Source organism: Tenrec ecaudatus, chromosome 8 (assembly GCF_050624435.1).
Source record: "Tenrec ecaudatus isolate mTenEca1 chromosome 8, mTenEca1.hap1, whole genome shotgun sequence".
Classification (NCBI taxonomy): domain Eukaryota; kingdom Metazoa; phylum Chordata; class Mammalia; order Afrosoricida; family Tenrecidae; genus Tenrec; species Tenrec ecaudatus.
Window position 1 is genome coordinate 162009899 of NC_134537.1, and position 25890 is coordinate 162035788.

At 44.4% G+C, this 25890-nt stretch overlaps 1 protein-coding gene across 1 annotated transcript in view; it reads left to right on the top strand.

Annotated features, from left to right (window-relative positions):
- The window catches only part of NOL10 (nucleolar protein 10), a 95244-nt gene that overhangs the window by 17657 nt on the left and 51697 nt on the right, over positions 1-25890 (top strand). The window contains exons 9-13 of the mRNA XM_075557104.1: positions 3835-3920; positions 5673-5751; positions 7032-7181; positions 9395-9461; positions 19848-19900. Coding sequence (XP_075413219.1) covers positions 3835-3920; positions 5673-5751; positions 7032-7181; positions 9395-9461; positions 19848-19900 — 435 coding nt within the window. The remainder of the gene's footprint in view (positions 1-3834; positions 3921-5672; positions 5752-7031; positions 7182-9394; positions 9462-19847; positions 19901-25890) is intronic.

The window sequence follows — 25890 nt, forward strand, 5'->3', positions numbered from 1 at the left end:
CGGCACCAGAGGCAGTTTGGAGGAGCCCTGGGGTTGCCCCTCCCCCGAGCTACCAGCCTCGGACTTGCTGGTCTCCGTACTTTGGGTGCGGGGGCTTTTTCATCGGAATGGATATTTTAATAAGAAAAATATTCAGGTTTAGGTCATAGAAAGCCATTGGGACTTCTCTGTATACCATTCTATTTTTTTGAAATCGGACTTTTCTTTTTCATGGCCGTGCAGTTTGGTAACTTACGTTAAGAAGACTTAGATTTATACAAAACCATTTGGTGAAGAAAAAAATTTTTTTCACCAGCATCCTGGAATTATCAGACATGCAGTCAGAAAGCATTGATAGTTTCTGGAGTGTAAAAGTGGCAGACAAAGAAAATTGGAATACATCCTCTTGGAAATAGAAGGGCCACAGGAGAGCCACAGGGTAGGGCTTTACAAGACCAGTGACCTCTGCCTAGCAGATAACTTTGTTCAATTGTATAAAGGCCAAAGTCCAGGTGGAGTTCACCAGATGGGCTGCACAGGCCTCACACAGCGACATCTTTGCAGAGACAAGTCCATGAATGAGAGTCCAAAGTAGAACTTAGAGTCTGATCGGAACTTAGAGGCCATACCAAGAAGCGATGGGAAGCGTCGAGCTTTAGTGGCTAAACAAACACCCGGCCGAGGACCTTGTACCTGAAGAAAGCAGCGGTGCATTGAAAAGTCACGATGAAGAAAAGACGTCAGGAGAGACACTCAAACTTGTCCATGAACATGGAAGAAATAAAGGAGCTGATGCCACAGAAGATGTCACAGGGCGACTGGAAAGACAAAGGAGCGCATGATGAGGAAACCGCACAGACGCGGAGTTAGGAAGCCGGAAGGGAAGAGCACGCTCAGCATCTCAAGGTGAAGGAACCACGGGAAAAATCCAGGCCTTGAGTTAGGATCCTGAAGGATTCTATGGAAAAATCTTGACAGACGTAGGAAGCATCGGAAGATCAGAGGAACACCTAGCCACCGCACCGAGGTGAATTGGTGATGTCCCGTGTCAGTGGGAGCACATGGCCAGGAGCTGGTGGCTGAGGAAGCCCAGGCGGCACAGGAGACCTTGGTGAAAATCACGACTTAGGGAGTGACAAAACCAATGGAAGTATGCCAACAAAGAGTTGTACCTCTCGCAGGGCTCACTTGTCCCGCCAAGAAATCTGGAAAGCAACTTTCTGGCCAGTCAACTAGAAGAAGGCCGTGCTGGTGTCCGTTCCAGAGAACCTGTCCCAGTAGAATGCAGATGTTATCCAGCAACGCCTTTAGGATCACGTGCAAGTAAAATCTTGCTGAAGGTAATTGAAGAGCAGTTGCAAAGAACCTTGACAGGGAACTTCCAGAAACTCAAGCCTGGAGGAAGATCGTTGAGCGATATCAAATGGATCTTGACTGGAAGCAGAGAATACCAGAAAGATGCTTACCTGTATTTTACTGACTGCCAAGACATCTGACTATGTGAATGATAACACATTAGGGATAGCACTGCAAAGCATGGGAATGTCAGATCATCTAACTGGTGACAGGTCCACACATTGAAAGCACCAGTCAGCTCTGCAGGAGAAAGACAGGGCTCTCTCCTGTAAAGAATTACACTCACTAAAACCCTAGGGGCAATTCTACTCCGTCCTCTAGGGTTCCCATGAATCAAAAAGGACTCAATGGCAGGGAGTTTGCTTTGGGCTCTAAGCTATCTGTACGCACAGGAATCAGGTGGGAACCCTGGTGGCGTGGTGGTTACGTGCTGGGCTGTTGACTGCAAGGTCAGCAGTTTAAAACCGCCAGCCGCTCCTTGGCGGAAAGCTGGGGCTTTCAACTCCCGTAAAGAGTTAAGTCTGGAAACCCACAGGAGCAGTTCTGTGTCCTAGAGGGTCGCTGTGAGCTGGTTTGGCGCTCACATGGAACCTATACACAGACCAAGAGGCAGTCATTCAGACAAAACAAGGGGCGACTGCAGAGTTTAAGCTCAGGAAAGACGTGTGCTAGGAGTGTAGCCTTTCACCCCACGCTAACTCAGTGGCTATGCTGAGCAAGTAGAGAAGCTGGATTATATGAAGAAGAATGGGGTGTAAGCATTAGGGAAGACTCATTGACATATGTAATACGTAGATTTTGTTTGTTGAAAATGAAGTTACTGATCCAAAACGCCACAGCCTTCAGTACGGAGTACAACTCAATGCAAAGAAAACAAAAATCTTCACAACTGGACCGATAAGCCACATTATGATACACGGAGAAAACAGTGAAGATGTCGAGGATTTTATTTTACCCACGCCCGTGGACGCAGTAGTCAAGTCAAACGACATATTAATTTTGGGCACATCTGCTACAAAAGACCTTTTAAAAGTGCCAGTCTAGGTGCAGAGTAGCAGTGATGAAACATACAGTCTTCCTCTAGGTCTTCAATGCTTCCTCCCCACCCCCACCCCACTATCATGATCCCAATTGTGCCTCACAAATCTGGCTAGACCAGAGGATGTACACTGGTACAGATAGCAACATATAACCTCCTCCCTGAGGGACGGACAACAGGGAAGTGGGTGAAGGAAACATCGGACAGTGTAAGATATGACAAAGTAATAATTATAAATTATCAAGGGTTCATGAGGGAGTGGGGAGCAAGGAGGGAGGGGAGGAAATGAGCTGATACCAAGGGCTCTAATAGAAAGCAAATGCTTTGAGAGTGATGAGGCAACAAATGTACAAATGTGCTTCACACAATGGATTGTGTATGGATTGTGATAAGAATTGTACGAGCCCCCAATAAAATGATTTTTAAAAAGTGATGCCCCCACTCCACCCCCACCTTAAAGTATTAACAAATAGTCGCTTCCTTGTTCTATAGTTTGCAATTCACTTTTTATCTGTTTCAACTTACTTTTTTCTAGTTTTAAAAAATTCATTCTTTCAGAAAAGTAGAAAAGATAGTTTAGTAATCACTTGCATTTCTTTTAAAAGCATCCCAGGTGGCTCTGTCAGGTAGTATTTGACTGCTAACCTCGAGGTCTGCAGTTCAAATGCACTAGCTGCTGTGTAAGTGAAAGATGAGCCTCTCTGTCCCCATAAAGATTTACAGCCTCGAGGCCCCCTAGAGAGTCTTCCTGGCTCAGAATGTATTCAGCAGTGGCAGTGGGTTTGTTTTTTATTTGTTTTGTGTTACATTCCTTTTTCAGATTTGCTTTCTCTGGAAAACATTTAAATGTATTTTAAATTAGAAAATAAATTGGAAACAGTATGATGTTTCAGCCCTAAGTATTTCAGAATATATTTCCTCAGAACAAGGACTTTCCCCTATATGATCGTAATGTCATCCTTGAGACAATCGCTGTGATAAGCTAATTTCCTATATCTACTATCACTGTCATTTTAATTTTCCTAGTTATACCAAAAAATGTCCTTCATAAGTGTCTCATTCTAGGATATAATCAGGGAACACACATTGCATTGAGAATGCTTTTCTTACAGTTTTTTTCAAAAACATCAAGTTACTGAGCTCATTGAAGCAATACCACAGAAGTGTAGAGGAGCCCTAGCGGGCAAGTGTTGGACTGGTCACTCACTTCGAGGTCTGTGGTTCGAATCCACCCGCCACTCTGCTCCAGAGAATATGTGGAGTCTCAGAAACCCTATGTAGAGCCACTGAGTTGAAATGATTTGATCGCAGCAGGTTTGGTTTAACAGGGTATCAGGTAAACAACAAAATGTTCATTCTCCCTGTGATCATCAGTGTTAATGACTATTAAGTTTGTGTTGTCTGAACCTTTTCTTTTGAATTGCAGCTCTCATTTAAAATGACTGCTTTTTATTTGTTAGGGTCGCGTAGAGTGCTGGGACCCCAGAACTCGGGGCAGAGTTGGCCTCTTGGATTGTGCCCTGAGCAGCGTCACAGCCGATTCAGAGTGAGTACAAACCAAACGTTCACTATAATGAAACTTTACTCACCAGCTTCTATTTGAAGCAAATGTATTGGTATACTAAAATGTTTATAATGCAGGGAGTGGCTAAGGGACAAAATCCTTAAGAGGATTGCATTTTTATGATTGATTTAAAAATCTTTTCTGTAAAAAGGCAGGGAAGTGATGTTATGTTGTGGGGACTGCAATCAGTGACTTCACACAAAATGTGTGGAATTGTTAGATGGCAAGCTGATTTGGTCTGTGAACCTTCACCCAATTTGCAGAACCAAATTGAAAAAATATAAAATCACCAAGTTAGGTAAGCCAGGTGAAATTCTTTTCTAAAGCACGACATAGAACACCTTATTTCTTTAGCTGCATTGAAATTTTTGTTAAGCTAAATCTACTCTGGAGCTTATGCTTCCAGTTAGTCAGATGTAGTGACAGAACCTAGAATCTACCTGTCCCCCAACTAACGAGCCAGAAAAGGTGCTGTGAATTACATAGTGTTGAGAAAACAATTTTCTAGGCTCATGTAGATTTATCATTTGCTTATTCAGATCCTTGGGTTTCTTGCTGTAGTCAGCTCAAAGATGCCTTTTGCTGGGTTCTTAATATGCATAGCATTTTGACTATATTAGTATATTTTCATTTCAGTTGATCAGAGGTTTATCATAGTGTCATATGGGAGCCTGGGTGCTTACTAGGTAGCTACAAAGCACCTGTGAGCCCTCTTGGTTATTGGAAAGTTATTATGTGGTTTGCATATTTCTGTGGGAGAAGACCTTTAGTTTGTTCTTTTTTTAAAAAAAAAAACTTTATGTAAAGGATCCTTGACCAGAAAAAGTTAAGAATCTTGGAAATAGAATTAATTGGTGTGGTTACCAGCCGAGCCGCTAGGTGGCACAAGAGACTTGAGAATGCTAACAGTAAGCAGCCTGGGTTTGAAGTCCTGGACCAGGGTTGAAATTAGAACTTCTTTAGTCCCTCTTTAGTTTTCATCAAGCCTCTTTCCACAAGAGATCATTGCTTTTGGCTCTGATGCTGTTGACTGGGGAATCAGCAGTGTATTTTGGAATCCCAGCCTTAATCATTCATTCTCACTTAGGTACTTAAGGGGTTTTTGAGTCCCAAATTGGGGACTAGTCTTTAAGTTAAACTTGTCATGTCTGACTTTAAAATGGAAATGAATATACTATACCCAATGTAAAATAGTGTCTTTGCTTAAATACATAATACACAAAGGAGCTATTTCTGTAAATATCTTATAGTGGTGTAGTGGGTTATGCCGTGGGCTGCTGACATCAAGTTTGGCAATTCGAATCCTCCAGCCGCTCCCTGGGAGAAAGATGGGGTTTTCTGCTCCTGTAAAGATTGACAGCCTCGGAAGCCAAAAGGCAGCTCTACTCTGTGCTACAGGGCTGCTATGAGTCAAACCAACGATGGCAGTGACCTTGACTTTGTTATCACACTGCTCCTTTTCAACTGGTTTCACTTTTTCCAGTAACTTATTTTTTGTAGTTGAGTATATTTCTTATATATATTTTAAGAAGATACTATATAGATTTTAGAGGATAAACTGTATATTAAGCTTTTTTAAAATTTTGATTATGAAAATTTGAAGGCAATTACCTTTTAAACAGCAGGCTCAGTGTAATTTTACCCCTTACGTTTGAACTGAAGATTAATAATGAGCTTGCTTTAATGAAGGAGCTTGGCCTTCTGTACATGGAACATGAATATTTTGCCTTTCAGGATAAACAGTTTACCAACCATCTCTGCTTTGAAATTCAATGGCGCCTTGACCATGGCAGTTGGGACGTCCACAGGGCAGGTACATGCGCTTGTGTTGTTCTGGAAAGCATCCACACATACCCTAACTGGAGAGCTGTGCATGGGGTTTTACTGTTTAGGCCAGTGGGAGGGGTCGGGTCCGTGTGTCCGGCTCTTCTGGCCCCTTGGGAAAGTTTGATTCTAGCGTGGGTAGTGGGTCTGAGCAGCCCGAGAACTGGAGCCTCAGTGCTCTTGGCAGGGAGTGGGAGCATTTTCTATAGCACATGGAATAGAGTTCTTAGGTCACAACAGGTGGAATGGAGACAGCAGTCAGTATAAGATATGAAAATAATGTTAGATTATATTTATCGAGGGTTCACGAGGTGGGGAGGGAGGGAAAAAAGAGCTGATACCAAGGGCTAAATTAGAAAGTACTGTATATACTCGAGTAGAAGCCAGGTTTTTCAGTGCATTTTTTAATGCAGTTTTGTGGTAAGATGAGGTGCCTCGGCAGATATTTGGGTTGTCTTATACTTGAGTATATACAATAGGTGTTTAGCATATATACAAATATGCTTGATACATTGATGTATGGATTTTTATAAGAGCTGTAAGAGGCCCCAATAAAATGATCTTTAAAAAGGAAATTGCAAATTCCCCCATCCATTTATCTACCCACCCACCCCTCTGTCCACGCATACAGGCTCCTGTCATTTTTCCGTCTGGTTACTAGCCTAACAGAATGGAATAACCCTACTCTTGACAGCAAGCAGAAAACTTAGAACAAGCCATTTATTTGTCTTGAATATACCAAGACTATCTTCATTATAAGGAGCCCTGGTGGCATATTGGTTTAAGTGTTGAGCTGCTGAGCGCAGGGCCAGTGGTTCAAACCTACCAGCCGTTCCGCAGGAGGCAGGTGAGGCTGTGCGCTCTCGTAAGATCGTGCAGTCTCGGGAACAGGAGGAGCACTCCTAGAGGGTCCCGTAGGTCCCTGTGAGGCGGATTGACTCAGTGCACGGCGTTTGGCTTGTTCTTTTCATCGTCTTCATGCTTTTTATTGTGGTTTTTGTTGGTTCCTCTGACCGTGCCTGGCATATAGTAGGCCCTCCTATTATACGAGGGGCTTCACAACGTTCCTGGAAAAGTGGAATTAAAAAACTTCCAAGTCCCCTCTTCTATGTTGAATTAAAGTACGAAACAGCTTTCTTTGGATGTCACTGTTTTTATAAAAAGGTAATAAGACAAATTGTGATTGTTCTCCTTTCAAAATGGTTCCTTTTAATGTAAAAGATTTAATTTGTTTAAGCAGAGGCTAATTCTTTTTATTATCTTTTTTAGGTTTTATTATATGATCTTCGATCAGATAAGCCATTACTAGTGAAGGATCACCAGTATGGTCTGCCCATTAAGTCCATTCATTTCCAGGACTCATTAGATTTAATTTTGTCTGCAGACTCTCGAATTATAAAAATGTGGAATAAGAACTCAGTACGTACTTTTTGTTGAAATTATTTTCCTACTCGCCTATTATCCTAATTCATCTCGCCCCGCCCCGCCCCGCCCCTCCAGTATCCTCTTGAACATTTGGTAGGAGGTCAGTTCAGGGTAGAGGCTGTCGTCCGACGAAGTAGTCCCGATTGTCCTCTTTCTGTTAGTCTGTGTTCTCTGATTTTCTCAGACGGGCACGTGCGTACGTGTTCGGTTGTTGAGGAGCTGTTGTCCTAAGCTGGCCCGGGAGCTTGGGGCTGCTCACCATTCTAGGCCCGTTTCTATGAACGACGACTGACGTTCCCTCATACCTGCTCAGGCCTTTCCTTTCTCCCGTTCAGACAGCCGAGTTTTAATGAAATGACACCTCAACTAAAAAAAATAAAGAACATTTGATATTCTCTCACTTGGATCCCAGAAGCCTGCTTGTGGTGTGAGTATATTGCTGGGCTGCCTACTGAAAAGTCAGCAGTTCAAATCCACCAGGGCAGTCCGCGGAGAAAGAGGAGGCCGCGTGTTTCTATAAAGATTTACAGCCTCAGAAGCCCAAGGAAGCAGTCCCGCTGTGCTGCCCTGCCTGGGCAGGACTCTGGCTGGGATTGACTAGATGGTAGTGGGCTGCTTGGCTTTGGTGGGTTGCCTCAAATCCAATCATCATTTAAAAAGTAACAGTAAACCTATATTGCTGCGCTAATCCACCTTACAGTAGCAACAATTATCTTGAGAGAATTTTGAGAATGGTTACTTTGTAAGATAAATGTGGAAAATTCAGTTTAGCAGCTGCTCTTAAGAGTGCTTTGCATTTAATTAATTAGAAAGTAACATCTTAGTACAGAAACATTGTCACTGTTCCATGTTTCTGAGACCTAGGAGGTAGAAGATCCACCAGTGTCAGTGTTAGCTAACAGAGAGCGGCCACTTGGCGCAGAAGTTGCGTGTGCTGCAGGGAGACCCGTGACACTAATTACTAGTCACAGTCTCTGACTTTCAAAAATCATTCCCTTACCGAATATCTCATTGTGCATGTGCAACAAGAGTAAAAAATTGAACTATTTTGTATATTGGCATTGTACGTTTAGCATTTGCGAATGCTAAAGTAGAAAGTACAAGTACTACTACTGTGATGGACGTTATAGGTCAGCTTGGCAGTTACCTAATGATGTAATCACCATCCACTTTGTGGGTCCCGTCTGATGTGGTCACCCTCCATTTCTGTATAATACTGGGTTTTACTTGGCAACCTGGTCTTCTGAACCTGATGTTGCTACACGAGGAGTGGGTGTGCTTTTATTTCATTGTGTGAGCTTCAAAAGTCGTGACTTTAGTGAGCTAGCTTTTCCACCTCCATCTGTCACAGTGACGCCGAGCTCGCCTCAAGGTGTGTTTGGCCTCTCAGTTCCTCTGAATGTTCTGGAGAAGAGGCTGTGCTTCCAGATTGTCAAAATTCTTAGAAAAAATACCCTAATGATTTCTAGGAACCTCCTGTGCTGTTTGCGTTTGTGAGCTTTGGAGTTGGAAGTTTTCCAAGGCTTGCTTTAGAAAATAGATCTCTTGCATTCTTTTGTAGCTTGGAGCAGAATTTTCCTTGCTCTCTCTCTGGCATTCCGAACTAATTTACTTTAAAATAATGTTTACTGTTACTACCACAAGTACGTGCATTTTCATGTTTTAGGTTGGTAATGTTATACTTCACAGCGTCTCTCCTCTCCCTCCTTTTAAGCAAACACTGAGTGTTGTAGTGACGGCATCTCACATGTCAGTAGGAATTTTGTGGTGTGCGCTATGTGACACCCCTTAGCTCACTCCTAGATTTCCCTGGGAACCTTGGGTGCAGGCAGACAGCGTTCACCAGGCCTTGCTTGTCTGTGTGTACATTTTAAGTAGTGTATAACTTAACATTATGAAGACTTTTCTTTTAAAAAGCTTGTATACAACTTTATGAAAGTGTTTTTATAAATCTTAATTTTTGGACATGTCACTTCTCCTAGTCTCAGATTCTCCATCTCTAAATTGAGAGTAATTCATTTGTGGATCAGGTGGATTCTCCAAGACCCTTCTAAACTTAAATTCTGTTGTTTCAGTTATGTAGCTTAACTTCTTTTTCACCTAGCAGGAGCCATTGAGTAATGTCTTTGGTCTGTTTTCTCTGTGACAGTGCCAAAAGCTATTGGCCTTTATTTCAATCATCCCCCTCCCCTTTTTTTTGTCTTTAGGGAAAAATCTTTACTTCCTTGGAACCAGAACACGATATTAATGATGTCTGCCTTTATCCCAACTCAGGTATGCGTTATGCAGTAAGTACTCCGGGCTGTGCTTTATGGGATTTTAATCACGTTTTATGCTTTAAGACCGGTCACTTATTGTATGTACTTCCTACGATCAATCAGGAGCAGGAAGTGGTTGTCGGTGATTCAGAAAATAGCAGTCTTCATGACTCAGACCCCAGCAGCCTCGGCATTAGTAGAGACTTGTAGCTGGGCACAGGTGGGTGGCAGGTCGAGTGCTACTGTAGGGTGTTTTGGGTGCTTTCAGGTGATTGGCAAGCATGTGTGGAAATGGAGGCTAGGGATTTGGCAAAGCTGCCTAATTATCTGCAGTGGCTGTAAGCGCCCCTGCGTGCGCTGTCCTTTTTGTTGCTTGGACACTGGTCAGCAAAACCCGTGACAGAGTTTTATTGGTGCCTTGGAGGAAAATCTTTGAAGATTTGGGACTATAAGAGAAAAAAAGAACTGTTTCCATTCTCAGGGAAGAGGGGCAGATGGCCAGGCATCGCCGTGATAAAGGAACACCAAAAGCGCGACGTGGGGAGTCCCATCGCGGGGGCCAAACCCACTTGAGCAAGTCACTCGGGGGCTTTGGGATCCTAGCAACTAGACACACTTACAGAAAAGGCTTTTGTTTCCATCACATGGTGACCGAGATAAGCACGGACGGACGGAGGGAGCACAGGAGAGAAGCGTGTGAGGAAGAGCTGAAACAAGGGAGACTGGGCTGGTTCGAGAAGGCAGAGAGAGAGCTTCGTGACTGAGCTCTGGTCACTGGGAGTGGAGAGGTGAGGTGGAAACGAAAGGTGGAGGTAGCCCGCCAGGTGAGCTCTTCTGCGACGGCCTGCATTGTTTGGGCTCTCTGCTCAGACTGCTTTAGGAAGGAAAGTCTGCCATCATCGAAAGGGTGAATTGGTTTTGAACCAAAATGATTAGGAATAAAGTGAGACTATGAGCTGAAATAGGCAGTATGAGAGAGCAAGTTTGGAAAGAAAGAAGTAATTTTTTTCTTGAACATTTCAAATATTCAGAGGTGCAGGGCCAGTGATGTGGCAGTGTCTGACTTAGCAGCTCATCAAAATCACCTAGCGAGCTTTTTGAAAAATACCAGATGTACGGATTGAAGTAATTAGGAGGAGGGCCCAGAAACATATTTTTAAACAGGCTTCCCAGATAATTCATGTGCAGCAAGCCCTGTACTGATGAACAGTCCAGCATTAGTAGAAAATAGGGGCACAGAATCAGCAGGTCACTGTACATTTAGACAAGTTAATGGAGTTGGTATGTGTGTGGTAGAGTAGTTTACGTAACCTTTTTGGTTGAGTCTTAGGAGCATTTCATATATTCTATATATTAATGCATTATTACCTATATGGTTACCAGATACTTTCTCCCTTCTTTAGAGTCTTTTCTCACTTTCTTGATAAGTCCTTCTGGCCACCAAGTGTCTAATTTTGATATTAATCCAAATTACCCCGCTGGATCTAAGAATCAGATCAAAGCAATGCCTTAAAGCTTTGTTCATTTGTTTTCTTCTAAAAGTTTTAGTTCTTATTTTTAGGTCGTTGATTCATTTTGTGTTACTTCTCTCATGTGGTGTGAGGTAGGGCTCCAGTTTGTCTGTCCGTTTGCCACAAGACCGTCTGTGGAGGAGACTATCCTTCCTCTACTGAATGGAGTGGGCACTTTCGTGCAGTCAGTGAGCCATAGCTTTATTTCTGAACCCTCAGTTCTGTGCCCATCCGTGCACTGCTGCCATGCTCTTTTGGTGACTTCGGCTTTATAGTGTGTTTTGAAAATGAGAAATGTTGTTCCTTAAAATTACCTTGGCTGTTTCAAACACCTTGCAATGCCTATCAAATTTCCATTTCAATTGAAGATTGCCTTCGGTGGTATTTACAGCCTCACAGTGTTAAGTCTTCCCAATCCATGAACATCATATATTTCCAGTTACTAGGTCCTCAACTTATTTTATTAGGGGCTCATACAACTCTTATCACAATCCATACATATATCAATTGTGTAAAGCACATTTGTACTTTCATTGCCCTCATCATTCTCAAAACATTTGCTCTCCATTTAAGCCCCTGCCATCAGCTCCTCATTTTTCCCCTCCCTCCCTGCTCCCCTTCCCTCATGTACCCTTGATAATTTACAAATTATTATTTTGTCATATCTTGCCCTGTCCGATGTCTCCCTTTACCCACTTAGTCTTCCTTAACTTCTGTCAGCAATGTTTTAATCTTCTAAGCATGTCTTTGACTTCTCTGTAAATTTATTCCTAGATATTTTATTCACTTAAGTGCTATTGTAAATATAATTGATTTCCTAATTTCTTTGCCAGCTTGTCCATTAATATATAGAAACCTAACTGATTTTTGTATGTTAACTTTATAATCCCCAGAATTTTATTAAGAAAATGTTCAAACCTATTGGAAAGTTGAAAAAGTAGCTTGGGTAGATCTTATCCTCTACCCTGGGGCGACATGTGCCAGTACTTAGCCGTATTTGCCTTTTATATATATCAAGGTGACTCCAGAGAGTTTGAGGACCCGGTGTGAGTAGAAGCACTTGAACGTGAACTGCAGTTATAGTAGCATCTCAGCTCTTATCTAATCCAGCACTTACCCCACAAGAATAGACTTTCCTCTGTACAGTCTTTGTGGAGTCTTGGCTAGTACACATGATTAACACATTCAGCTGCTAGCCAGAAGGTTGGAGGTTCCAGTCCGCCCAATGGAGCGTTGGGAGAAGAGCTAGGTGCTCCATTTGTACAGAACTGGCATCATCGGGAATAGTACAGAGGATAGTTCTACTCAGACATTCACGGGGTTGCCGTGAGGCAGAACTCACATGATGGATGGGTACCATTATCACACCTAAGAATATTAGCAATAGTTTGCCAGTAACATTATCATACATCCAGTCTATTAAACCTTTTTTTCATTTGCCCCTAAAGTGCATTTTTAAAGGTTCTTTTTTAGAAACAGATTGTAATCAAAGTAATATATTACATTTAGTTCTTTCATCTTTTTATTTTGTTTGATTCAGAGCAATAAATATTCCAGTCTCTTTTCCTCCCTTCTCCCGGGCATCAACTTTCCGAAGACAGAGGCCTGGCCCTCACTCTAGATTTGCGTTGCTCCTTCTCGTCATGTTACTGGCATCCTCCTCCAGCCCTAGTAGTTTGCTTAACCAGAGTCTAAAGCTTGACTTGCTTTAGGTTAGAAATTTAGTGCAAGAAAAGTAAGGAATCACATGTGCTTCCTGTGAGATCTCAGCACCTCCGGCCACACCCTAATGCGGCCTTAGCTCAAGTTGTTAAGATGATGGCAACCAGATCTCTTCCTTATAAAACACGATTTTCTGGAAAATAAAACTTTCAACACTGATGTTTTGAAAAGAGGACTGAATGGCTGATACGGCCATGGAGCCTGTAAGAGAACAATCCGTGTACAAGGTGACGGACTGGCTAGGGATGTTTCTCTTCAGAAAGCCAGCACAGCCCAGCACACGGGGCACTTCACCTGAACAGAGTGCGTGGCTTGGCTGCCTTGCCCTCCTTGTACCACACCTTTTCCCTTTCATGCTTTGTTCATTTTTTTTTTGCTTAATCATCAAGATTAATCATGTTTGAGAAAATCTAAAACGTTTTTCTTTATCATCTTGCTTACTCACTTCAGAGTAATTGAAGACTAAGCATTATTGTTTTGCAATGTCATTCTAATACCAAGACTGCTCCGATTATTGAGAAAGAAGATTCTGACTTCGTCGGGCGGGCCTCGTTCAGCCTATGTGCACGGAGCAGCTGCTCCCTGGGAAGAATGATGGATAAAGAGACCGTGTGGGTCTTCCTAATACTTTGGTGGGCATCGGATTCATGTCAGAGCTTGTTAAGCAAACCTGAATTTAAGCCTCAGCTCAGACCTGTGGAGTTAGAGTTGGCAGTTTCCGTTCACTGATAGTGAAAAAACGGAAGTGGGCTTTGGATTCGGAAATTCAGCTTTCACCATTAGGCACGATAACGTGTTCCCATGTCTGCCTTATAGGGCTATTGGAGACTGCCTGCCGTTCAGTGTAAACACCCGGAAAAATCCCCAGACTCACTCCCATGCTGTCAGCTTTGGTACTCAGTGGCCTTCATAGGAACTCTGAGAATGTAAACCGTTACTGGAACAAACAGCTTCATCTTTTCCCTCAGAGCAGCTGATGGGTCTGAATTGCTGCTCTTATGGCTAGCAGTTAATCGTAATACACAGCGGGTCAGTGTGAAATAGTCTTTTCTTCTCTGTCATTGACCTTGTAATACATGGGAGCAAGCAAACAAAATGAACGGGATCGTGTCTTTGGTGTGTGTAGCTTCTGACTCTTAGCGCCTGTACATAGAACAACACGCAGCCGGTCCTGCGCCATCCTCACGGTGAGGGTGTGTCCGAGCCCGGCGGTGCAGCCACTGTGTCAGGCCCCCTCTCGACAGCCTTCCTCTCTTGCTGCCCTTCGCCTTTGGCAAACACGGTGTCCTCAGACACTGGTCTCAGTGAGCATGTCCACCAAGCACACGAGACCAAGTCTTGCCGTCGCCGCTTCTGAAAAGCTCTTAGGGCTCTGCTTCTTTCGGGACGGATGCGCTGTTCTCTAGCAGTCCGTGGTTCTTAACAGCGCTTCAGCTCTCCGCCGCCGTCTTCCTTATCACGGTCTGACTCGCGCATGGCTAGCGAGTAACGCAAAAGACTCGGGTGAGGCACACTGAGTCCTCCACACTTTCAACACTTTCGACCCACCGGGCTTGTGCGGCAGATTGACCCAGTGCAATACGCTGCTTGGTTTCCTGACCGACTGCTGCTGTCCTGAGCATTGATTGTGGGTCCACATGAAATGAAATCCCAGAAAGCTCAATCTTTTCTGCGTTGTTCATGATGTTGTCTATTGGTTTAATGGGGAGGAGTTTGGGCTTCTTTGTAATGGAGGCTGGAGTCTGATTTCCATCCGTGAGCACTTCAAGTCTTTCTTTTAGCAAGCAAGGCAGCGGCATCTGCATATTGACAGTCGTTAATAATTGAATTCAGATGCTGCCTTCTTTCCATATAGCCCGCCTTCTTGCAAGCAGACTGACTGAGTATGACGCTCTTCCTGATTCTAAGCCGTGCAGCAGCGCCTGTGGCCTTCAGCTCGGCTTGACGGCAGAAGGGTCAGAATCTACGTTGTAAGCTGGAAAGACAGTGGTCAGCGACAGCCACTTCAGTGCAGTGCTTCTCACACGCCTCTGGCAATTGTTTTAACTTTCCAGTCCATTGCCTATTAATGGGTTTTGCGGGGGGGCATGTTAATGTTGTGACCATAAAAATAATACTAAAAATTGATCGCACCTTTGGATATCACTGCAGTACCAAATCACTGTGCAAGCTTCCTTTTAACCGCTTATACTCCCGAAAGAGGTGCAGGCTCAGAGGCTCTGACCTGGGGATCGCTGTGAGTTGGAACCGACTGGCTGACAGTGAGTTTGGTAGTTGTGACTGCTGGCAGCTGAGAGAACGGCCGCGGGGCCACACTGTGAACGCGACCGATGGGCACCGTTGAGCTCTCTGCATCAGGCCAGCCCCGTGCTGATCCGCGCTCCTTCACAGGTTTGAAGAGACAGCACTGGCACACATGTGACAAATGGTCTTTTCCTCCTCTTAAAATTGCACTTTCCTTGTTAGCGTAGGAACGGTTAAGCACCTCTAAAGAATAAACCGTCTGCATTCGCACTGTCTCTTCACGAGTACTGTGATCACATTCCTTTCTCTGTATTCATTCTTTTAGCCTACGTTCACTAATTTCAAATGGTACTTCGACTGTGCACATCACTGTCTCTTGGTTTTCAGGTTGATAAACAAACCCAGTGCCACTCATAATGTATAAGAAAGAGCTTTGTATCAAGAAGCTTTACATATCAGGGAAACCTCCCAGCACGGTCCAACTCAAGTCCCTAAGACCCTCTGCAGACTCACGCAGCCACATGCGATGATGCAGAATGAAGGAGATCGCATGCCAGTGGGTACAAAGTCCCGTTGGTTCCAATGGCAATGGCTACATCTCCAGGGTCCTGGCAGGTTCCCAGAAGATCTCCAAGTGGTTCACCAACAGGAAGATGAAGCAGGGAAAGAGTGGCCTGCTTCCAGAGTGCCATTTATCTCAGTGGCACCTCCAAATGAGGTCATCCAGATGTGACCTGATTGACAGGCTAGACTCCCCCCCTTCATTTCAAGTTGACACGGAATTATGTACTACCACAATGTTGCTATAACTTGTTCATTTTGACCCTAAATTTAACCGTTTCCTTTTTCATTGTGCAAGAAATATTTTTACTTCAGTTGCTAGTGGCGCTTCAGATCCCCAGTGACATTAGGTGAGCTTTTTTAACTCACCGCCATGAAGTCGATGCCGACCCGTGGCGACCCTATGGGACAGGATGGAACTGCCCTGTGGGTTCCCTAGACTGTCACTCTTGGGAGTAGAAAGCTTGGTCGGTCTTCTGGCTAGTGTTTTCGAACTTCTGCCTTTGTGGTTAGCGGCCTAACGCCTAACCCCTACGCCACCAGGGCTCTAGAGTCTGTCCGAGGAGAAGGCTGTCAGCTCCTGCATTTTCCTAACTGTGCAGTGACTCTGAGCAAACTGTACTTTGGAGGCTGTGTTCTTACCGTCAGTCTGCAGTGCCTGGCTCTCCACTCCCCGCATATATTTGCTCTCTTTACTTGTCTGTGATCACCTTCACTTCTGGACAGCGAATAGGCCACTTCTCAGTGGCTGGCTTTTCTGTTTCTTCTGGGGAGATTGCCCATGCATCATTGATAAGTTGGATTGGTTTTGATGATGATCCTCCCAGCTTTAGTGAGAGTTCAGCTTGTTTCTTCAGGGAACATTGGACTGTAGAAAGCCATCTAGCAGGGTCCGTACTGCACGCTTTCATGTGCGCTAGTCAGACGAGGGGCTTTTCTGTGACTGCCTTCATAGGGGTAGCTGTGCATCATTTGGATGAGCCAGTAAAGATGGGTTTAGGAGATGCCCTGTGAGGACCTTTTTTGATTAAAATATGTGGCTTCTCTCCTCAAAACATTTCCTGTGGTTAAGTCCAAAGGTATCTGGACAGATTTAGCTGTGTTGCTGTTAGTGAAGAGTTAGGGCAAGGTACAGGCAATAGAGATTGCTCTGTCCATCGTGACCTCAGGGAACATGTTGTTTCTGGACCAGAAAATGTGCTGACATGACAGAATGTGTACTTTGGACGTGTTGTCAGTCCTTCGAAAAGGACATCACTCTTGGATAGCAGTTCCGTGACAAAGTGGAAGACAGTTGTGTAAAGCACATTTGTACATTCGTTGCCCTCATCATTCTCAAAACTTTTGCTCTCCACTGAAGCCCCTGGAATCAGATCCTCATATTTTCCCCTCCCTTGATAGTTTATAAATTGTTATTTTGTCATATCTTGCTCTGTCCCACATCTCCTTTCACCCACTTTTCTGTTGTCTGTCCCCCAGGGAGGAGGTCACATGTAGATCCTTGTAATCGGTTCCCCCTTTCTAACTCACCGTCCCTATGCCCTCCCAGTGTCGCCACTCACACCACTGGTCCTGAGGGGATCATCCGCCCTGGATTCCCTATGTTTCCAGTTCCCACCTGTACCAGTGTACATCCTCTGGTCTAGCCAGACTTGCAAGGTAGGATTTAGATCATGACAGTGGGGGGAGGAGGGGAGAGGAAGCATTTAGGAACTAGAGGAAAGTTGTATTTTTCATCCTTGCTACATCGCACCATGACTGGCTCATCTCCTCCCCAACACCCTTCTGTAAGGGGATGTCCAGTGGCCTACAAATGGGCTTTGGATCTCCACTCTGCACTCCCCTCCTCATTCACTATGGTAAGATTTTTTTGGTTCTGATGATGCCTGATACCTGATCCCTTTGACACCTCATGATCACACAGGCTGGTGTGCGTCTTCCATGTGGGCTTTGTTGCTTTTGAGCTAGATGGCTGCTTGTTTACCTTCAAGCCTTTAAGACCTCAGACACTGTATCTTTTGGTAGCCGGGCACCATCAGCTTTCTTCACATTTGTTTGTTCATCCTCTTTGTCTTCAGCAGTTGTGTCGGGAAGGTGAGCCTCATAGAATGCCAATTTAATAGAAGGAAGTATTCTTGCATTGAGTGAGGCCCAATGTCCTTCTGCTACCTTAATACTAAACCTATAAATAAATACTAAGTCTATAAATATATACTAAACCTATAAATATAAATATAGGTCTATTTCCCCATTCACCTATGTAAACATATTTGCATATGTACATGTCTTTATCTAAACCTCTATACATGTCTTTATCTAGACCTCTATAAATGCCCTTTATATACATGTCTTTATGTAGACCTCTATAAATGCCCTTTGCCTCCCAGCTCTTTGCTCTATTTCCTTTGACTTCCCTCCTGTCCCACGATCATGCTCAGTCCCCACCAGGGTTTCAGGAATTCCTTTTAGTTAGATTACTCTTGATCATGCCCAACCAGGCCTCCCACACCCTCCTCACCACCAATTTGGATCGCTTACTCTTCCCTTGCCCCTGGGTTTATTAACACTACTACCTTTCCCCCTACCTCCCCCTCTCCCGTGTCCCCGCGGAACTGTCGGTCCCGTTGTTTTCTCCTCCCATTGTGAGATGACTGGTTTTAAAACCAGCAGGACGGCAATCACTATTACTCCTGGGAACAATTACAGATGAATCCTAGATTCCCATCAGTATCTTTCCCACCTTCTGATCCAAACCCCATCAGGAAAGCAGTGGTCGCTCGGTGGGAGTAGCAAAGGCTATGGCTCCAAAGTCAAACGTACTGCCGTTGAGTGGCTGCCGTTTCTGAATGAAGAGTCCTGGCATGTTCACCATGTGAGTGCTTCTGAAAGCACCCGGGAGGTCATGAAGGCCCACCCAGTGTTTGCTGCTCTCAGGGCAATTTGAAATGCACCTGCCTGCAACAGGCCATGTCTTGGAGGTTGCATATTGCTGCCTCAGCTTTTTTAAAGACTCGGGTAAGCTACAAATGTGGCAGAGAAAAGAGAAAACCGACACGGGAATCCCTTGGCATGAAATTATTTAAACTCACTGCCACTTCTGACTGACAACAACCAACAGCAGTTGGGTTTCTGCGGCCACACGTCTTTATGGGCACACATCGCCTCATCTTTCTCCCATAGAGCCAGCTGGTGGGTTTGAACTGCTGATCCGTGGTTAGCAGTCCCGTTGGTACTTGACAGTGCTACCCAGGCTTCCAGATAGTTCAGGATCAAAGAGTAATAGACTTGTAGGTTGTTACTATTATTCAGGTGATATGGAAGACCTTTGTGTAATACCAGAAAATGATCCCTTAATTCAGTGTGAATTACGCTGATCCCAACAATACCAAGTCCCCCCACCTCCCATTCCCCCCCCCTTTTTCCCCAGTTGTTTCCGTTCTTTTTCGGTTTCCTCATGAGCCCTGGCAGCGCAGGGGGTTGTGTGCAGGCTGCTAACTGCAAGGCCAGCAGTTAGACCCAGGGGCAGCTTTCGGGGAAGGATGGGCTCTGCAGGCATAACAATGTATGGCCGCAGGTTGCTAAGAGTTGGGTTTGGCTGGATGGCAGTGAGTTTTAACTGAGTGAGTTATTTTATTATATAAAAGACTTTTGGGTTTCATCTAGATCTTTTCTGATGTCACTATACAGCATTTTGCTTATGTCACTTTGTTTTCAATGCAAGTGTGAAGTTGAATTTTAGAGACGTGGACTCTCCTTGACCTCTGTCATTCTCAGTTAACAGAAAGTCTTCGTATTTATGGTGGTGCTCTATGAAATCACTCTTCTCAGAAGGGCTTTGGTTGCGCTTGACACTGGCTTCAGGCCAGTGAGATGCTGTTGGCGTTGTTGCTGACTATGAAATGAAAGTTATCCCTAACTGATGGGGAGCTCTTCTGCTATCCATGGGTCTTTGATTTCTGATGAAGAGAATGAAGCCTTTCTTAACTTCCTTAGTACCCATGAATAAGCAACTAAAGACTTGTGGGCTCTCAGGCGCCAGAACCACACGGTGCCCATGTGCCCAAACTTAAAACGCTCCAGCCTTACAGGAGCTGGCCAGCTGTCGGGGCTCCGAGACGCCCTTACTTACCTCGTGCACCCTGAAGTAAGGGAGGTGCTACGGATAATGCAGTCGGCCTTCCTGACGGCTTGGTGGTTTGCTGCAGGTCCCCTAGCTCCGAGAGCCAAGAACTGGCGAGACTGGATGTCCGGCTTAACCTCTTTCACTCTGCACTGCATGAGGAGGCCGTTTCACTTGTGGCGCAAACAGAAAAGGGCACCCGATGTCCTCAGGTGTTTATTTTTTTCCTTGTGTTTATTTGTAGGAATGCTTCTTACTGCCAATGAAACCCCCAAGATGGGCATCTATTATATTCCGGTAAGTAGTCCACATAAGAGTCGAGAGTACGGTAGGACCGGCAAAGATGCTTTGTTTCTCAATTGAATGGTTGAGGGGCTTTGGGTCTGCATAAGACTGTGCTAAACAGAGGGTTCCCTTCCGGGAACCAATAAGCTAATGCTCAAGATTGGTAAATAAGCACGACTTCCATGGGGGACCACAGTAGCACGGGGAGCTAGGCATTAGAAAGCCGTCTTCATTCTTCAAACTGGCTTTGTTTTGTTTCTAAGAATGTCAGAATCTTCCGAATTTTATGGATCACAGGTTTGCTGAATCGATGGAAAGCTCATGCTATTTTTAGATTCCTCTCGCGTGGTTGTTTACCATTTCTTTGAAAAATTAGTTACATATAAAAAAGCATTTCAGGTTGACTGATAAGTGATCACATAGATGTTGTATGCCTTTTTATTTTTTTCTGTGTAGAATGTGCCTCTTGTTTGGGCCAGAAGCTGCCCTTCCACTTACAATAGGGAAGAAACGCAGGAAAGCGCCGTCTCCGGGTTCCTTGGTTCCTTACCCATGTTGGAACTCCTGGTTCTTTAGTCCCTGCCCAAGGCTGGCAGTTCCAACCCACTCGAGAAGCGTGAGACTCTGACTCCGTAAAGGCTTACAGCCTCGGGACCCCATGTGGTAGTGTCACTCGTTGGAATTGACTTGATGGCAGTGAGTCTAGCTTGGTAATCAGCGAAAGCACTTAGTTCAAAATTGACATTAGGTTACTTTATAATTCAGTAAATATCTCCCTTAGCTAAGTTATATTTTTGAGGGGGGCATGAGATTGGAGCCAAAGTAAGCCAATAAACAAAGTAAGCATGGGCTTACTTGTGCTTACTTACTAATCTGTAGGAAACAATTTAACTTTTTTTTTTTAACCACATACAAAGATTCTTCTAGGTATGTCTGGCATCTGTCTCTCTTCAACCCTCTAGCACCTTCCTCTAGCTCCCAAGCCTTTGCCCACATTCATAATCCTGATGGCCAGAGGACCCAGTAATCACAGGCTCTCGTGTGCTTATTTATTCTTCTGTAACAAACAATTTCACATCTGTTTCACCACGCCTTTGAAACCCACGTGCAGTTGTTCAGCACGGATTAGCATGTAAGCACAAGTAAGCTTGTTTCTTGGGTAACCGGGTCTCAAGGCAAGGAGTCTGCAGCTCAGAGCAGTAGAGAAGTGGACGCTCTTTCCCCAGGTGACTACGATCCTCCAGTAGGAAAATGCTTCACATGACGATAGTTCTATGTGAAGTAGTTTGCAATGAATGCTCACAGAAGCAGCAGTCAGAACACAAGGGCATATTGCATTGGACAGAACTGTTGCAAAAGACCTGTAAAGTGTTCACAAGCCAAGATGCCATGGTGAGGACGAAGCTGCGCCTGGCTCGGGCATGGTCATTTCAGTCGCTTTATACGCATGCGAAAGCTGAGCAACGGAGAAGGGAGACTAAAGAATAGGTGCGTTTGAATTACGTTTCTGACAAAGAATCCTGGAAGTGCCACGGACTGCCGGAAGGACAAGCAAATCCGTCTCGGGATGCGTACAACCAGAATACTCCCGAGAAGCGGCGATGGCGAGACTTCGTCTCACATACTTGAATATGCTACTGGGAGGTGTCCTGGGAAAGGCCATCCTGCATGGGCAGTGGAAAAAAGACCTGACCCATGAGATGGATTGACCCTGGGGCCAACCCCCCCAGGGTGCGGGATTGGGCAGCCTTTGTTCTGCTGCCCAGGCTGCGGGTCAGAGCAGCTTGAAGGCACCGAGCAGCAGAGCGATCTGTGCCTGTAAGACAGGGCTGCCAAGCGTGCATGAGAAAGTAGAATTGACAGGTAATCGAATTTTCCACGAATTCTTTGAAGCTTCTTCCTATTTTCAAAATAGGGTTTCAGTTGCTTTTGACTTAGTGGTTTTAGGATATTGATATGATACATTGTGGCAAGCATTCCTGAGGTATTTTCTTTGGTGGTTAAGTGACAGCAAGCTTTTCGGTTTTCCTAAGTTGTCAGATGTCCCTGTTTTTCCCTGAATCTCACAGAGAATGGCTTCTGTGTTCATGTCAGTTTATCTTTCTCTGTGTTCATTTGTTTAATAATTAATATTGATTGTATAAGTTTTGTGTGCACCGTTACCTAGTCCCTTTGGGTTTCAGAGATGGTGGATCTTTTTTATTTTTAATTTTATTGGGAGCTTGTACAACTCTTACCACAATCCATACATCCATCCATTGTTTCAAGCACATTTGTACATTTGTTGCCATCCTCATTCTCAAAACATTTGCTTTCTACTTGAGCCCTTGGTAGCAGCTCCTCATTTTCCCTTCCCTTCCAGCTCTCCCCTCCCTCATGAACCCTTGAAAATTTATAAATTATTATTATTTTGTCATGTTTTACACTGTCTGGCGTCTGTCTTCACCCACTTTTCTGTTGTCCGTCCCCCAGGGAGAGGGATATATGTAGATCCTTGTAATTGGTTCCCCCTTCCTACCCCACCTTACCTCCACCCTCCTGGTATCGCCACTCTCACCACTGGTCCTAAGGGGTTCATCTGTCCTAGATTCCCCGTGTTTCTAGTTCCTGTCTGTATCAGTTTACATCTTCTGGTCCAGCCAGATTTGTAAGGTAGAATTGGGATCATGATAGTGTGGGGGGTGGGGAAGCATTTAGGAACTAGAGGAAAGTTGTGTGTTTCATCCTTGCTACATCACACCCTGACTGGCTCATCTCCTCCCCGAGGCCCTTCTGTAAGGGGATGTCTAGTTGCCTACATATGGGTCTTGGGTCCCCAATCTGTACTCACCCTCATTCACAGTGATTTGATTTTTTGTGAGATGGTGACTCTTTACGGGAACAGACAACCCTGTCTTTCTGCCACAGAGCAGCCGGCTGGTTCAAACACACCACTATGCTCCTTAGCGGTGTACCAGGGTACTTCTTTTTCCTCGGCGAGTTTATGTTGAGGGACTGGAAGGAGAAGTCAGGCCATGTCCGCTTGAGGTAGTGAGTGCTGGAGGGGAAGCCAGGCCGGGTGCTTTGAAAGGGTCCTAGGAGGGAGACATTGACTCCAGTGGGGCCGAGGCTTGACGGCATGGCGGGTAGCCACTGACAATCTTCCCAGGGAAAGGCACTTGTGAGACGAGACCTAAAAAATAATTCTACTTGATGCGAATTCCACTAGAGCGGCATGAGGGGCAGGATGAGAGGCAGGCGGTGGGAGTGTCAGGAAGAAGTGCTGTCATGGTTAGCTTCAGAGAGAAGTCTGGAGGGCCAAGGTGCAAGGCTCCAGGGAGCCAGATGGCGGAAGATCTTGTGAGCCAGGTGTGGGCATGTAAGACTTGAAGTCGGGGAATGGTAGACTTAGAGTTGGCATTTAGGAAAGGTTTATTCTGAGGGATGAGCAGAATGGATTAGGTAGGATCTAATTATTATTTTTTAACAAATCTTAGCTACTTAGTTTCAACTTTGCAGCTCAGATTGTGACAGAGACCGCTCCCAGGTGGCGATGCATGTGAGCCCAGTGAGAACATGAGTTTTTCTTGCTAAGCTAAGCATTATGCTGAGACTTGTACTTGACTGTTCCTTCCTGACCTTCCTCCTTGCCCTGCTGAGTGCTGTTTTATAGCAGCACCGCTTGTCCTTACTTGGAACCTGCCTGTGTGCTGCTCCTTCAAAGCAGGAGAGCCCGGGGCAGAACGGCTGCCATTGCCATGAGATGCTATCGCAGTCACAGACCTGACGTTGGCATACATGCTCTTCGGAGGCGCTTCTAGTCATGGAAGTGAGTGTTTAATGCATAGTTTGTGCCAAAATCAAGCGGTCTGGAGGGATGGTGATTTTTAATAACATACCATACATCCATGTGAAAACTTTCCTCCCCTCCTTGGGGCTATGGGGAGATTGAAGACACCTTAATGTTCTTTTAGCACATTAATTACATTGTCCTTACTTCTGTCTGACACCTTCTTTCTGTAATACTTGCGATCTTTATAAACTCAATGCATTTCCTGATTTATACTATTTCTTTTCTGCTGTACAAGGGAAGCTTCAGATTTCAGATGTTCATGGAAAAGTTTTTTTTTTCCCTCCTGGACATTTCACTATATTAGCTTTTTATAAATTATTGACAACAAAATACTACCAAGTGTGCATGTGCATACCAATATCAGGGCCACCTATAGTGCTCAGATTCCTGCCCTTAACATTATTATCATTTACATAATTGTCGTGTTTTAATTTCACTTTCATTGTGAATTAGGTGAAGGTTTACGTAGCAGACTGTATATTGCCTTCCCGCCAACCTCTCCCCCTCCTCCCCCCAAAGAATCCCATTCTCTTCAAATCCCAGTTTTCCATAACTGTTTTAAAGCCTCCTCCTAGATCCGTGCATAAATTCTTAAGTAACCAGGTGTCTCTTGGTAACAGGAGTTCTCTAGACATTGTTTTGTTTTCTGAATGTTCATCTTCCCTCTCAGAGATCAGGTACTCTTTTGTTTGTTGCTTCATTCCATGCTTAATTCAAATATAGCTTCAGAGGCTAATCCAGGGATAGTTTTCAAGTTTGATTGTCCTTAGAAATGTAACTTAATCTTATGTTAGTTTTTCATAATTAATGTGTCTGCAACTATGTAGATACCCGAGGGAATCCAGGTCCCCAACGCACTCAGCCCCAAACCCAGTGTGTTTAATGTTTCTGTGGGAAATGTTCCTAATTTCCAAACACCTGAAAATATCTCATTACGTTTTAGGTGTGCTTCATGACATGGGTATGTAAACTTCAGGAAAATATTCAATATTTGATTAGAAAGCTAGTTGATTCAGAAGAATAAAATGTTTCAGTTAACTAAAGTGTGACGTTCTGCTTTCTATTTGTTTTATTCCTAGAAATGTAAAAATTTATGCACATTGTGAAATTATATGCAAAATTTCTGAATCCAACTTTGAATCCTAGCAAGTAGCTATTTTATTTTCAAACATTTTTCCTGTGAGAAAAAAAATAACCAAAATTTTCAAATAAGAACTAAAGTACGCTGGTTCTTTCTACAGTTAGAGAGAATGTTGACATATTGTGATAAATGTAACACTTTCAAACAATTGTGTACATTATCAGCTAGGAGCCTAATGATACTTTAATTAAATATTTTGACATTTACTATTTGGTTTCATTTAAAATTATATCCTGCATTTGGAAAGTACACTTAGGGCTAGAGTCCATGCAGATGAGACATAAAGAGGGATATTTGACCTGCGCTAGTGCCCCAGGGTGTGTACCTATGATTGTTGTCGTGTTGTCCTGAGTTGCTGTCTAGTTGGTTCCAACTGTAGCCACCCTGTGAGCCATAAAACCGAACACTGCACACTGCCTGGGCCTGAACCGTCCTCCGTAGTTTCTGAGTAGCATGTCACTTTGTTTCTATGTGTGTTTTTTTTCCCACTGGTTGCTAGACTTGGACCATTATGATAGAGAAGGCGCTGTGTGGGTCTCGGTCTTTTTAAATGTGCTGAGGCTTGTTCGGGGCCCTAGCATATGATGTGGTCTGGAAAACGGTTCCTGTGCTCTGGAGAAGGATATTTTTCTGATGTTGGGTGGAGTGTTCTATAGATGAGGGAGCCTCAGAAATTTTAGGGGAAAATGGAATTCAAACATGGAAAGTTTGATTCCTGTAATGGGTGCTTCCTGGAAGGGGTGTCCTCTTAGCTTCTGCATGCAGAGCTGTAGGAACAAAGTATTTGAAGTCAGAATCTCTCTCTCTCTTTCTCTCTCTCTCCCCCCTCCCTCCCTCCTTCCCTCCCTCCCTCCTTCCCTCCCTCCTTCTCTTAGCTTCTGCATCCAGAGCTGTAGGAACAGAGTATTTAAAATCAGACAGAAACTCTCTCCCTCTCTCCCTCCCTCCCTCCCTCCCTCCCTTCCTCCCTCCCTCCTTCTCTTAGCTTCTGCATCCAGAGCTCTAAGAACAGAGTATTTAAAATCTCAC